At 39.0% G+C, this 16,320-nt stretch overlaps 1 protein-coding gene and 1 non-coding gene across 2 annotated transcripts; one reads left to right on the plus strand and one right to left on the minus strand.

Annotated features, from left to right (window-relative positions):
* Nucleotides 1–207: 207 nt before the first annotated feature.
* Nucleotides 208–280, plus strand: TRNAA-UGC. The gene has a single exon. It is a non-coding gene; the product is annotated as a tRNA-Ala (tRNA).
* A 10,799-nt stretch (nt 281–11,079) lies between these two features.
* LOC111809766 (glucan endo-1,3-beta-glucosidase 13-like) lies at nt 11,080–12,741 on the minus strand. Its single transcript, XM_023696184.1, has 2 exons — nt 11,390–12,741; nt 11,080–11,305 (listed from the first exon to the last, which is right to left on the minus strand). The coding sequence occupies exons 1-2, from the start codon at nt 12,738–12,740 to the stop codon at nt 11,271–11,273; spliced, it is 1,386 nt and encodes a 461-aa protein (XP_023551952.1). The 5' UTR covers nt 12,741; the 3' UTR covers nt 11,080–11,270.
* Between the last annotated feature and the right edge of the window lie 3,579 nt (nt 12,742–16,320).

Here is a 16,320-nt window from a genome sequence, read left to right on the forward strand (position 1 = left end):
GCGCTTGCTTTGCATGCAAGTTGTACGGGGATTGATAACCCGCATCTCCAAAAGAAAGTATTTAATTTGTTATTATATTTTTCATTTTAACAATTATCGATGCCCCGCATCACCAAACCAAACTATTTGTTGTTAATATTTTGATATTTTTTTATTTTCATTTTTATTGATGATGGGACATTTAGGGTTTTATGATGTAAAAATCATGGGGATGTAGCTCAGATGGTAGAGCGCTCGCTTTGCATGTGAGAGGTACGGGGATCGATACCCCGCATCTCCAAAAATAAGACTATCTATTATTAAATATATTATTTCTTTTCAATTTTTCCTTATAGGCTGGGTAGCAATATTTTTCATTTTCACTATTATTGATGACGGGAAATTTAGGGTTTTGTGATGCAATGATTGTGGGGATGTAGCTTAGATGATAGAGTGCTCGTTTAGCATGGGAGAGGTACGGGGATTGATACCCTGCATCTTCAAAAGAGAGAAATTATTTTTTTAAATATGAGTTAATTTAACATATTATGTATAAGGTGGGTACGAGAGAAAAAGAAAAAATATAGAGAGTAATGTCCACAAGCACATATAGAGAGAGGACTCTTTGTAAGTAAAGAAAGCAATCTAGTATATTTGATGAATTCCACAAAAGATAAGAGCTTATAGGATGGCGGTAGCCGATGCATATGATGGAATAAGGAGCTTATAGGATGGCGGTAGCCAATGCATATGACGGAACAAAGAGCTTATAGGATGGCGGTAGCCGATGCATATGACGGAACAAGGAGCTTATAGGATGGCGGTAGCCGATGCATATATGACGGAACAAGGAGCTTATAGGATGGCGGTAGCCGATGCATATGACGGAACAAGGAGGATATTTTGGAGATATATTTTAATAATTAGTTAGTATAGATTTGATTAACCATATATTTTATTTATTTACAAGATTTAGTTAGTTATATATTTTTTTGTATCCCATTTGAACGTGTAAACCTGAATGAATATCGACCATTTGAACGTGTAAACCTGAATGAATATCATATTTTCGATATATGACGGAACAAGGAGTAAATCAGTTATGCATGCTCTTACTGCCAAGAAGAAAATTGGCTTCATTGATGGCACAATTGAGGAACCGTCCCAAGATGCAAATTCAACCGAATTTGAACTTTGGAATCAGTGCAACAGTATGATAATATCTTGGTTAACTCATTCCGTTGAAGTAGATATCGATAAGGGCATTATTCACGCCAAGACAGCTCATCAAGTGTGGGTTGATCTTCACGATCAATTCTCACAAAAGAATGCTCCAGCAATTTTTCAAATACAAAACTCGATAGCAACGAGGTCACAAGGAACCATGGCACTGTCAACATATTTCACCAAGCTCAAAGCACTCTGGGATGAACTTGAAGCGTACCGCACATCATTTACCTGTAATCAACGTCAAATACATATTGATCAACGCGAAGCAGACAAGTTGATGCAATTGCTCATGGGGCTCAATGAGTCTTATAAAATGGTGAGATCTAACATATTGATGATGTCTCCATTACCTAATGTGAGGCAAGCCTATTCATTACTTGTACAAGAAGAGATGCAGCGTCAGGTAACTTCTGAACCTACTGAGAATTTCTCGATTGCATCAGTAGTGTAGAAGAAAACAATATATTCAAAACTCACCAAGGACAAATTGTGTGAACACTGCAATAAAAGTGGTCATACAATCAATGAGTGTCGAATTCTTAAGTTTCACTGTAAATTTTGAGATAGAAGGGGCCATACAGAAGATCGGTGTCGACAGAAAAATAATTCTGGAAGGACAAGACAAGTCAATCAACACAATAATCGTGGATATCGACTATTTGCAAATATGGCCGATGTTTCACAGTTGAATACAGAAGAACAGACCCCTAATTTCATTCCAACTTTTTCTTGTGAGCAATTACGACAAATAGCACAAGCCTTATCTGCAATCAATCATCACCCTTCTGGTAATTCTGACAATCACATGAATGTTGCAGGTTTGTTTCCCATATCTACATTATCTATTAACTCTGCAAGTTCTAATTCATGGATTCTCGATAGTGGAGCTACGGATCATATAGTATCAAAATCTTCTGTTATGACTGAACCAAAGGCTGCCATCATGTCTACAATAAATTTGCGTAATGGAGAGACAACATGTGTGTCACATACGGGCAATATTTCCCTTAGCCCTAACCTTAAATTAAACAACGTTTTATGTGTGCCTTGATTCAATTTAAACCTAATGTCGATCAGCAAACTTACCAATAACTTAAAATGTTATGTCACCTTCTATCCTGATTCTTGTGTTATGCAGGACTTGGCTACGGGGAAGATGATTGGCTTGGGTAAACAATTTGGAGGTCGCTATCATATTTCTTCATCTCCAATCAAATCTTCAGCTCATCAAGTATCTCAGTCATCTGATTTGTGGCATTTACGCCTAGGTCATCCTTCTTTTTCTCGTTTTAAATTTCTAGCTGATCAATTGCATCTTAATAATGCGAGTTATTCTCATAATTGTAGTATCTGCCCGTTAGCAAAACAAACTAGGTTGTCTTTCCCAAGAAGTTCAATAACAACCCATTCTGCCTTTGATCTGATACATTGTGATGTTTGGGGACCACATAAAATTCCTACCCATTCTGGTTTGCGTTTTTTTCTCACTATTGTTGATGATTTTACTCGATGTACTTGGGTTTTTTTAATGCAACATAAGTCAGAAGTACATCATTTGTTAATGAACTTTGTTAAATTCGTTCAAACTCAATTTCATACTACTATCAAGATAGTTCGATCAGACAATGGGACTGAGTTCCTATCTTTGCAACCATTCTTTACTTCTTGTGGTATTGAATTTCAGCGCACTTGTGTCTATACTCCACAACAAAATGGAGTCGTAGAACGCAAGCATCGCCATATCCTAAATGTAGCTAGGTCTCTTCTTTTTCAGTCACAGGTTCCACTTAATTTTTGGGGAGAGTGCATTTTAACGGCTGTTTATCTTATAAATAGAACGCCATCACCATTATTATCTAACAAGACACCCTTTGAAGCACTCTACAAACGACCACCTACATTTCATCATCTTAAAGTTTTTGGTTGTAAATGTTATGCAACTATAGTACATCCTAAGCAAAAATTTGAACCTAGGGCAACTCCTTGTGTTTTCGTAGGATATCCTTGTGGTCATAAAGGTTACAAGTTGTATGACATGCAATCTCACAAATTCTTTATCAGCCGTGATGTCAAATTTTGTGAAGATGATTTTCCTTTTTCATCAGCTTCACAAACTTCGACATTAGCTCCTTCGACTCCTGTTGTACCACTTCATGATCCATCCTACTCAAACATCCATCCTCCACCTTCTATTCCTTCACCTCCTACTCCGTCGTCTCCTCCACCTTCTCCAGATTCGCCCACTAATTCCAATCCTATCCCACCTGATACATCAGCTCCACTTCGACGTTCTACTCGTACTAAACAGCCTCCAGCTTGGCATAAGGATTATGAGATGTCTTCTGGAGCCAATCATTTAACCTCTAGCTCAAGTCCCGGCACTGGCACCAGGTATCCCCTTCATCATTACCTTTCATTCTCTCGTTTTTCTCCTACTCAACGTGCTTTTCTAGCTCTTATTACATCCCAGACAGAACCTAAAACCTATGACGAGGCAGTTGGCGACCCGTTATGGCAGCAGGCTATGAATGATGAAATTGCAGCTTTGGAACGTAATCATACATGGTCTCTCGTTCCTCTACCACTTGGTCATAAAGCTATTGGTTGTCGTTGGGTGTACAAAATTAAATACAACTCTGATGGTTCTGTTGAACGTTATAAAGCTCGACTAGTAGCAAAGGGATACACTCAGGTTGAAGGTATTGATTACACAGAAACATTTTCCCCTACAGCGAAACTTACTACACTTCGTTGCTTACTCACTGTTTCTGATGCTCGAAAATGGTTCACCCATCAGTTGGATGTTCAAAATGCCTTTCTCCATGGTAATCTAGACGAGGAAGTTTATATGTCTTTACCACTAGGTCTTCGCCGACAGGGGGAGAATACAGTATGTCGTCTCCATAAATCTCTTTATGGATTAAAACAGGTTTCTCGCAATTGGTTCTCCATATTTTCTACAACTATACAAAGCTATTGGTTGTCGTTGGGTGTACAAAATTAAATACAACTCTGATGGTTCTGTTGAACGTTATAAAGCTCGACTAGTAGCAAAGGGATACACTCAGGTTGAAGGTATTGATTACACAGAAACATTTTCCCCTACAGCGAAACTTACTACACTTCGTTGCTTACTCACTGTTGCTGCTGCTCGAAAATGGTTCACCCATCAGTTGGATGTTCAAAATGCCTTTCTCCATGGTAATCTAGACGAGGAAGTTTATATGTCTTTACCACCAGGTCTTCGCCGACAGGGGGAGAATACAGTATGTCGGCTCCATAAATCTCTTTATGGATTAAAACAGGCTTCTCGCAATTGGTTCTCTATATTTTCTACAACTATACAAAAATGCAGGCTACACTCAGTCCAAAGCAGATTACTCTTTGTTTACTAAGAGTAAAGGTACTTCTTTCACTGCAGTTCTAACCTATGTTGATGGTATTCTGTTGACAGGCAATGATCTCGAAGAAATTCAATATCTCAAGACTAGTTTACTCCAGAAATTTCTTATCAAAGATTTAGGAAATTTGAAATATTTTCTAGGCATTGAATTTTCTCGATCTAGAAAAGGAATTTTTATGTCTCAAAGGAAGTATACTCTAGACATCCTTCAAGACACAGGTCTTACAGGAGCACGTCCAGACAAATTTCCTATGGAGCAAAATCTGAAACTTTCTTTAACTGAAGGAGAGAAGTTGAATGATCCAAGTAAATACAGACGGTTGATTGGCAGATTAATATATTTGACCGTCACTATGCCTGACATAGCTTATTCAGTTCGTATGCTTAGCCAATTTATGCATGAACCAAGAAAACCACATTGGGAGGCAGCTCTTCGAGTTCTGAGGTACATCAAAGGCACTCCTGGTCAAGGACTTCTACTGCCATCTGAAAACAATTTAAGATTACAGGCATATTGCGATTCTGACTGGGGTGGTTGTCGAACTTCCAGACGATCTATTTCTGGGTTCTGCATTTTCCTCGGAAATTCAATTATTTCTTGGAAGTCTAAAAAGCAGACTAATGTGTCCAGATCATCAGCAGAAGCCGAGTATCGAGCTATGGCAAATACTTGTTTAGAGTTAACTTGGTTAAGATACATTCTTCAAGACTTGAATGTTCCACTGTCCGAACCAGCATTATTATATTGTGATAATCAAGCAGCATTACATATAGCAGCCAATCCAGTTTTTCATGAACGTACGAAACACATTGAAATAGATTGTCATATAGTTCGAGAAAAGTTACAAGCTGGAATCATCAAACCGTATTATGTTTCGACCAAAATGCAATTGGCAGATGTTTTTACTAAAGCTTTGGGAAGACAGCAATTTGACTTTTTGAAGGACAAGTTGGGTGTGATCGACATACACTCTCCAACTTGAGGGGGAGTATTAAGAGGATATTTTGCGGTGATAATTAGTTAGAATATATCTCACATATTTAGGGAGTTGTTAGTATAGATTTGATTAACCGTATATTTTATTTATTTACCAGATTTAGTTAGATATATATTTTTTCTATTTTTAGGTATTAGTTGATAGTTTGTATCCTATTTAAACGTGGTAAACATGAATGAAGATCATACTTTCGATCCCAATTTTATTTCTATTTCTCATTCTTAACACAAAAGGACATGACACTAGTAGTTCATAAATCCATGAATACAAACCAAACATGAAGGGTTCATAAGTAAAACATATTAATAAGAGACAAAACCCCGATCTAGCCCAAAACACCATACCCATAACTCGTGTGTGCCGCTACCTCGTCCTCTCCATCAAGACTATTTGAAAGAAAAGTAGCAGGGATGAGTATATAATATATATCTAGTAAGCGGCGTGCTAGTAGTTCATAGTTCATTATCGAGTTTTATTAGCCTTAGTTAGTTTGTTCGGTGTCTTATTCTCATTAGGGAGGTTTATTTCTCCAAAGTAGGCATTTCCTAGGCTACACCCTAGGTTTACTCATTCTATTTCTTTGGTTTTCGGTCCCATCTGGACCGCCAGCCCTCAAAATATTCTTATGTTCTTTAGGTCTCCCAGTTTGTCATTTCTACTAGTCTCTAATCATTATCATATCTTAGAGTCCTCGAGGCTTGACCTCGGTACAGATCTGATAGGGTTCATGCATGTTAAGGCTCGACCAACCTTAATGTGCAACTGTAGATCCCGGTCACTTGCGACAGGTTCACCAAAAGGAAGCTAATGGGAAAACTTCCTAATGGTCCCCACAGTGCACGAATCATATATCATAAGACATCATATATAAGTTATATAGTTATTTGGACCCCTAACAATCCAGTCAGGTTTACGGTGAGAGGCTAGTTGGCGAACCCCTACCAACCCCATATAACCGCATAAATCACATGCATGAACTATAGTCATAATCAACTCATAAGGTACCGTTATGGACCTCTGCCGCTCGACAGGCTCACTACATAAAGCTAACTAGCAAATTTTGGGGTAGTCCTTGCATGTTACAATCATAAATCGTAAAGCCAGTTCTATAGTTATATGGATCCCTAACAATCGAGTCAAGTTCGCAGTTAGGAGTTAGTTAGCGAATCCCTAACTGTCCCGTATAACCTCATACATAATAAACATATGAAATAGAGACATATCATAGCAATCTAAACATAGATACTAAGTCATGAATTTCAATTCATAAGTCATCGTATACTCATTTCAGTAGACATACATAATCACATTTAATGTGTCAAGTCAACTCATTCTAGCTCAAATTCTCCTCTCCGTTTCGCTCAACTCTGCGTGCTCGCCATAGCCTCTCTCTTTGTTTCGCCTCGGTTTTTTCTGCAACCTCTTCTCCAACCTCCTACATCTCAGCAAGCTGAAAATAATGGTCTGATTCTTCCTTAGTGTCCACGAAAAAGTAAGCTATGTACATGAGATTTGTAAGATTTCGAACACCCACGAACCCTTACCTCAACTGACGCACTGGTAACAGGTTCAGCGCTGTCGTTCGCCGCCTGAGACTTGTTTGTACTTGTCGGCGGCGAGCAGCGTATGGAGCTGCAACAAAACGTGTTTTCTTTTTCTTTCTATTTTTTAATATTATTATTTATTTCTTTTTAACCGTCGTGTATTACACATACCTAGCAACCCGTGGCGTAGACGTAATCCATGACCCAACGACGCTCTCGGCCCAGCAGCTCATTAAGCCCATCTGTAAGTTTGCAGCCCAAACGCATGCAGTCTAAAAATGCGACCCGCGCATGCTCCAACTTGGCTCGACTACTCGGCTTGTTCAGCTTGGCTCGGCTTCCTTTACAGCTCGGCGGCTCCACAGCTCAAATTCAGCTTATTCGACTCGCTTTGATATTTTCGACATCAATTACTACGTTTTGGACCCTCCCAAAGCTGAATTTGACCTTGTTTAAGGCAATTATCGTCATTAGGGGCCATTTTTCATAGTACTAAATTAAATTAAGTTAGGAATTCGACTTTTACTAAAGCTACGGAGTAAATATTCAAATAAGTGAAGCCTTGGCATAAACAAAAAACGAATTCAAAGGGTGAAAGCTAGCTAAGTTAAAAGGAAATCTTCAGAGTAGGGCCAACCAAGTAGTCCTACTATTGATTTGGTCGAAAGACTTTTCTTATGTATGATGACACGTGCCTAGTGGTCCTTGCACATGTCATGTATGTTGATATGATATTATGATGTGTTAGGGTGATATGATTTGCTATGATATGCTATTATGATGTGTTACAATGATGCTATGATGTTATGATGATGTGTTAGACTATGATGATATGATATGTTAGGATGATTATATTATGATATGATGACATGAGATGTGTGATGATGATATAACATAGTAGGATGATATCTCATGTGATGATGATGTGCTTGTATGAGATGTCATGTTGCATAATGATGAAGAGTTTTCTGATACACAACTCTTAAGTGATGTTATAAATTATGAATGTATGAAAGCTTATACATGCATGTTACCTAACATAATATGTGAATGATGTATGAGATTGTGTCACATGAATGATTTAAGATCAAAAGTATAGATATCTCATGCATATTGTATTTTCATTTATATCAAGATACTTTTCCTTTTATGATGAGTACGAACGTGTACACTACGATGGTGATGATGATGATTCATCATGTCTTGCATGATATTCAAGGGTTTGTTGTACCTCTGGACGTTCGGCTATAGTCAACTAGCCCAACCATGCAGGTGCAAGGGGTGTGCTAGCCCACCTTGTGGGCTCACGCTTGCACGTGTGGGTCGTGTGTAAGGAAGTACTATATATCTAATTTGTCCGGACTAGAGGCCACCTCGATAATTATTTTAAATGATAGGTCCCTAATCATGATTGCATGTGTTTGCATTCTTTGTCCCTATTAGTGAGGTCACTTACCGATTATTTCTTAAAGTACTAAGTCATGTGCTACCTCTATATTTCCGGTAAAGTCAAGGCACCTCTGTACAATTAATGGCGGCATCGGAATTAAAGACCATTACACGTGTATAGGGTAGTTGCATTTAATTGTGTAGATCTTAGGTTAGTATAGGACATTTCTATTTTTTTATTGACTAGGTTTATTTTAATATTTCTTTTTTATTATTTTTAAGACCTTCTTCTTAAACATCCAAGTCTATGGTATTATTTATGAAGTCGTTTTAAATGAATATTTCTGCACAAGAAGTTATATCATGCATATGGTAGCGACTTTAGGTTAGTAGAACACTGGGGTCGTTACATTATATCCTTCTTAAATCTTATTCCATACTTAAATATCATGTCTTCTAAGTCATAAGCTTTTTATAAGCTAGTAACTATGTTCTATTAGCTTTGTCAAGCTCATCGTAAGGTTCTAGCTTCTCAAAGATCCATTATTTTATCATAATCTAACTTCTAGAAGTTTATCGTTTCTCATAGGCTAATTCCTTGGAACTTATCGATGCTTATAATCTAGCTCCTCGAAGATCCATTTGTTTTTCATAGTCTAGCCCATAAGAACTCTATCATTTCCCCTAACCTAGCTCCTTGGAGCTTAGTCCATTCATTGGTCCTTACCATACAACTCTTTGGTGCTTATCTGATTACTCGGGGTCTTCGAGCATTCTAGTTAGCATTCTACTATTCTCTACAATCATTCTTCATTATCAATCCCCTTGGAGCTTATCGTTTTCAGATAATCTAGTTTCTTAGAGTTCACCTACCATCGTCGAATACAAATGTTAACCCTTTCTTCACGGTTCCCAGTTAAGAATAATCTAAAAAACTCTTGTTTCGACGTCATATCATTCATATAAAACAAAACCTAACATACTAAGAGAACCTCATTTTCATAGCCGATGGTTAAAGATAAGCTAGCAAATTCTTAACCATTTCATATGAATGTAATCCTATCATCTCATAATTCCAAATCATCATCATAATTCAATTCCACCCGTTCCAGCTCAATCCTATAAGTATAGGCTCAAAAATGTTCTGAATAGTTACTTACATGGTCGAATTTGGATATTTTAGCTCGAATTGGTACTTCCACACCTCCAAATTTCTCGAAACCCCTTTAATAGGCCCTAACACCATCGAAATTCAATTAAAAAAAGCAGACAAATAGGGAACAAATCAGACCAAAACATAAAATCTAGTTCAACTAAATCGTTGGAGGTCGATTCAATAGAACAAGTCAACTGGTTTGGTTGAACCGACCCTCCTGCTGGATCTTCAACACCAATCAAATGGAGTTAAAATCACTCAAAGTCGTTGGTAAATAAAAGCAAATTCAACCAAAGAAGATAATAGAACAAAACCCTAGAGATTTATGTTTTCAAAGCTCTATTCATTCTCTCTAGTGGGTTCTCCTTCAAAACTCATGCTTGACCTTTAATGAATCAACTTTACTCCCACGATTGGTCTTTGGAATCGAACATTTTTCGATACTTCATTCTTGCTTTCGTGTGGATTTTACTTCAAATTAGCTTCATATAAATTTCAGGTTTCAACGGTAGTTTATTCGTGTCAGATTCCACATTGGTTAGAGAGAGAAACGAAACATTATTTGTAAGGGTGTGGATATCTCTTCCTAAAAGACACGTTTAAGAACTGTGAGGGCTAACGACGATATAATGAGTAAAAACGGAAACTTGAATAAATGAGAAAGGATAGAAGGAGGATTTGCGTAGTTCATAAATTTTATTTCCCTTTTTTACTAGAGGGTAAAAAGGGAAAATTGACGTACCCAAAATGTAAAAATGAAATAGGGTGACCAACCGAACCCTTTGGTTCTCCCAAAAATGGAGGATTTGTTGGTTTTAGTTAAAAAGTGAACCCAATGAGTTGAATTCTGATGTTTAAGGCTTTGGAAAAAAGGTAAGAAAGTGGGTGGGGACTTCACATTATGAGGAGAAAAGTAGCTGGATTAGATTGGACTTTTACATGGGGTGCCCATGATTTGTAGGAAAAAATAGGAGTGGATAGTGATTTTGTTGGACAAACTCAACCTTTACAGTTGGGTTGGTGTCGGGTAGATGATCAAACAAACTTAAATGGATCGAATTCTCGAATGATACGAACACTCCAATTTTTCATTTTGATAGACGTTTTCAGACTTATTGTCGGATTTCGATATGAGCCCGCTGATCCTTGTTGGATGAAAGTGTCCCAGATCGATTAATTTAAGAAATGATCATGAGTTCATAATCAAAGTATACTCTCTTTATTGGTATGCAGCCTTTTGGAGAATCTCAAAGTAAAGCTACGAGACTTTATGCTCAAAGTGAATAATATTATACCATTGTAGAGAGTCGTGTTCGTCTAATAATCCATCGTTTACGAAGAAACCAAAGTATGAAATGAATATCAATGCTTTTCTCGCCGTTGATCAGGTAAATTCCCATTAATAACTTTAATATTAAATATTCAAGTATTACATACAAAATAATATATTATAATTCTAAATTTAAAAAAAAAAATAACATCAAATAAAAAAAGTCAGTTTTATCTCACTAAATGAAATTAAAATACTGATAATGATGATGATTTCGACCACTTTCCGCAGCTGTCCCAACTCAATTCCCTGTCGGAAACTCGCATTTTCCGTACTCTGCACCATTTAAACAAAATCATTTTATTATTATTTAAAATCAAAAATTAATTTCTTCAAATAAATTTTAATAGAGATACATACGTGGAGGTTGACTAACGACGTAAGCAGCACCTCCAAAGTCACACGTGCCAGACGCACGAGCCATCTTCTGGTAATAGCTATTGAAAGCGTACGAAGCGTGTGCCTCCACTGAGTTCGGATTGTAACACGTGGAACCTGGTTGAATCGGACGGCAATCAGCTCCTCCCTCTCCACACGCATAATCCAACCCTGCCTGTAGCTTCTCCGCCGCTGTCTTCCCATTGGCTACACACCACGTCTGCCCTTTCGACGACGGCACTTGAGCTTTGCTACCACCATTCACCATCGTTGGAGATCCACTCTCCACGTCGGCGCGTGTCAGAGGAATGTCATAAACGCGCTGCTGGTTCGGGTAAAACAAACCGTAATTCCTCTCAGAAGTGGGGCCCGGTTTCCGATTCTCATTGAATAAAGCGAAGAGGAAGACGTTGAGTGAGTCATTAGGTCTCAAAGGGGTCCCACGCCCCGTCAGCACTCTCTTCACTAAATTGCCGTTATACGACGCCGCATTCTCCCCACTTGCTCCCACGTCCTTCTCATCCCCTTTGGACGGCCACCCAGTTTCCGTAACCACGACCTTAACGTCGTCGTATTTAAGAGCCGACATGGCAGCAAAAACGGCGTCGATTTGCGCCTCGAAAAGACTGGAGTATTTCAGCCCATTACCGGAGTCGAGAACTCCGGGGTTGTCCCGGAACAGAGCGTAGTCAAGAGAGATCTTGTCGGAGTTAGAGGCGTAGGCGAAGAAAGGGTAGGCGTTAACCATTAGATAGGATTGGGTTTGGCGGAGGAAGGCGAGCATGGGTTTGATGACTGGCTCGATCAGGTCTTGTTTGAAGGAACCGGAGGATGTTGGGAAGGAGGAAGCGAGGGCGGTTAGGGCAATGGGGGATGAGATTTTAATGGAGTTATGGAGGTTGTATTTTTGGAGGGAGGTGTAGACGTTTTTCATGGCGGGGATGAGGAATTTGGTGGTGTTGTTTGGGTCGACGAAGACCTCGTTGCCGACGGCGATGGCGTCGATTTTGGTGCTGGGATAGAAATGGGAGATGCTGGATTGGACCCAGTTGTCAGTGAAGGAAGAATCGGCGGCGGCGGCGGCGGCGGCGGAGGAGAGAAGCTCGTTCGGAAGTGCAACAACGACGGAGATATTGGAGTTGGCTAGGGCGGTGAGGACGGCGGAGTCGGTGTCGTAGAGCTTGATTCGGTCGATTCCTTGGTCTTTCAGAAGCTTAACCACTTTCTCCGGCGGAGGGAGGTCATCGGCGATTCGACCGTAGTTAACTCCAACCCATCCGGCGGCGTCGGAGAGAGCTATGGAAGAGAGAAGGAGGAGGTAGAAGAAGGCCATGGCGTATTGCTTAGGTGAAGAAAAAGGTCAGTAAATACTGATTTTTATAGAGAAACAAGGAAAGTGGGAAGACGACCAACCACGCTAGGTGAGAAGTGGTGGGGCCCATTATGATGCCACGTGTAAATATATTAATTAAACCTTATTTTGACCGTTTCCGGGTCTCACTCTACGATTGGTTGAGGGGCGGAAATAAGAAGAAGGAAAAATAAATATGAACTGTACGTAATTATTAATCTCACTGTCTTGTAGCCGTTTATTTGTCTTCATTGCTTGCATCGGACGGTTGCGATTTTCTTGATTGATCACCAACTTTCAACTGTTCCTCATCCATCGTCTTTCCCTGTTTTTTTTTTTTTTTTTTTTTTTCTCACATTTTTTCCTTAATACTTTGGTGTGCATTCAATTATTACTTTCGCTAATAAGTTGTAATTTATTGTTGTTAATATTAGGTATACTTGCAAAACCAATAAATTATAATAATAATAATAAATATGAGTATCATATAAGTCGAACAATGATAAATATAAATCTATACTTAGATTACGAGTGCTAATGTATCAACAATATGCATTATATAAATTACATTAATTGATAAATATGAAAATTTTGAAGAAAATTCCAATTATTTTTCATATTCTTTAAACTCTAAATTCTTCTTATATTTGCTATTTAGTTATCCGTTATAAAATCTCTTAATATTATTTTTATATTATTGATACATTCAATGTGAGAAACCACATTGGTTGGAAGGAGAACGAAACACCATTTACAAGTGTGTGAAAACTTTTCCTTAGCAAACGCGTTTTAAAAACCTTGATGGGAAGTCCGAAAGGGAAAATCCAAAGAGGACAATATTTGCTAGCGGTGGGTCAGGGTCGTTATAGTTGGTATTAGAGCTCTAGGTTATAGATCTTATAGGCTAGATGTAGGCTTGGCATGTTCCATGGTCAGACTTGACATATTCCACGGTCCAATCATCAATGCCTCGTTGCTGTCAGGTACAACCATAGTAATATTATTAGTAAACAATAGACTTAGATAGAATTATTTTTTGTTTCTAAAACCATGCCGATCAGAGAACGCGGAAGAGGTGGAAGAGGAAGGGGAAAACCCCAACTAGGAGAAGGGGAATAGGAGAAGCTGAAAGAAGCTCTTTCCAAGAAAGGTCGACAACTGGACCCTATGCACTCGAACCACCACCAAGGGAACCCCCGCTACAACTTGTACTTCCTCCACAAGTTGTACCTCCCCCACAAACTGCACCACCTCCAGTAGCACCAACGGCTGTATTGGATTCCACTATACAATTAATGTGGGAATCATTCCAGGCGATGATGCAAACAATGATAGCCACACAGCAAGCCACAATAATGGCCAACACAACAAGCCAACAATCTACAATCGAACAGAGGGGCAAACTGGTTACGGAACTTGAAACGGTATGACCCTCGTCCATTCGTCGGTTCAAAGGAAGATCCTACGGCAACTCAGATGTGGATCGCAACTATGGAAACAACCTTTGAATCAATGAGGTGTCCGGATGACCACAAAGTAGCTTGTACGACATATGTGCTATAAAAGGATGTAGAAGTGTGGTGGACGAATAACAAAATGAATATCAACCCAGGAGAGGGGATCACGACGTGGGATACATTTAAGGAAGCCTTCCTAAAACAGTGTTATCCGAAGGAAACCCGAATAAGAAACAACAAGAATTCAATTACTTGACTCAAGGCGAATGCACCATAGATCAGTATGTCCAGGAATTTATGAGGTTAAAGAGGTTATCACCGTCACTATTAGATACTGTGAAAAAGGAGACGGAGAAATTTGTGTTGGGATTGAACCCGAAAACCTGCCGCATGGTGGAGGCATTTAACCCAAAAACCTACGACGTTGAGGACGGCCAAGGTCTTGGAGGAACCTTAGGAAGAGAAAAATCCAGAGTCAACCGTCGCCATAGGAAAGAAATGCCCCATCAAGGCCAGACCGAAGAAATTCCAACCGCCATCCCAGAGACCTCGATCTCATGACAGGCGAACTGCCCCACTCCTAGTAGACCGAACCCCAGGACCGAAACGCGAAAAACCCCTATATCGCGAATGTAGGAAACAACATCGAGGCAGATGTATGGCAGGCTTCGGTGTATGTTACAGGTGCAGTCGTGCAGGTCACCTGGCCAGATTCTACCCTGTAAGAGACACGGGAAACCCAAGGGAACCCCCTAGAGGCCCGATTATTCGAGAACCCTCCATGCAAACTCGTGCACAGACCAGGGCATATGCAACAACCAGTAAGGATGCGGGAACATCTAGCACCGTGGTAACAAGTATGCTTTCCATACTATGACACTTTGCATTAACGTTATTTAATTCGGGTTCAACCCATTCTTTTGTTTCCTGGCCTTTTGTTAGTCAAGCAGGGTTCATAGTTGAACCCTTATTACATGTGTTGTCGATCGATACCCCAGCGGGAGCAGACCTAGTTACTGAAAATAGAGTAAAAGACGGACAAGTAGTAGTAGCTGTTCGAACCATCAAAGTAGACCTAAAAGTAGTAGATATGACGGATTTCGACATCATTCTAGGAATGGACTGGCTTGCTAAAAACTTTGCTAGTTATAGACTGACATAAGAAAGATGTAGTATTTATACCATTACATTTAAATTTAAAAGAACTTGCATAGGCACCACCCAAAAATAATATGATGAAAGTTAGACGCCTGGTACAACAAGGGGGTGGGCGATTCTAGCCTATGTACTAGACACAAAAGGAAAAAAGAAAACATTGGATACGGTACCCATACCGCATGGCCTGAGCAGAATTAAAAGAACTTAAATTACAACTACAAGACTTATTAGATAAAAGGCTTCATTCGACCTAGTGTATCTCCTTAGGGTGCGCCAGTGTTGTTTGTTAAAAAGAAAGACGGTTTGATGCGTCTGTGCATTGACTACAGAGAACTAAACAAGAGAACGATAAAGAACAAATACCCATTACCACCATCGAGAACTTATTCGACCATCTTCGAGAAGTAACAATATTTTTCAAAATAGATCTTCGATCAAGATACCATCAAATTAAGATTAAAAACAAAGATATACCGAAAACAAATAAGACTGATATTAGAGCCTCAGTCAATATTGAGACTGACAAGGGGTAATAACTTTAAACTAATTGAAAAAATGGATAAGAAATATTTAAATTACCTCACAATGAATGAATCAAGAAATCAAAGCATTGAACAATAAAAAAAATATTTTTTGTCTTTGATTGGATGAGAATGAATGAAGAAATACTAAGCGGTTCATATCCAATCTAGAACTATAAATTTTTTTTGGAAAGAACAGAAGTTTTAATATAAATATAATATCCACGCGCATGTGTTACATAGTGTAACAAAGCGATGAGACTAGGGAGTTTTTTCAGAAGAGACGTATAATTGGATTTAGAGGGAACTCATGCATATCGTATGTTCATAAGCATGGGATTACTTCCCCTAGAGATGATGAGTGCGAATGTGCACGAGTGCGAATGCGCACAGATGAGGGTGTTCATGAGACGCATGACACTATGA

Source organism: Cucurbita pepo, chromosome LG14 (assembly GCF_002806865.2).
Source record: "Cucurbita pepo subsp. pepo cultivar mu-cu-16 chromosome LG14, ASM280686v2, whole genome shotgun sequence".
NCBI classification, from domain to species: Eukaryota; Viridiplantae; Streptophyta; class Magnoliopsida; order Cucurbitales; family Cucurbitaceae; genus Cucurbita; species Cucurbita pepo.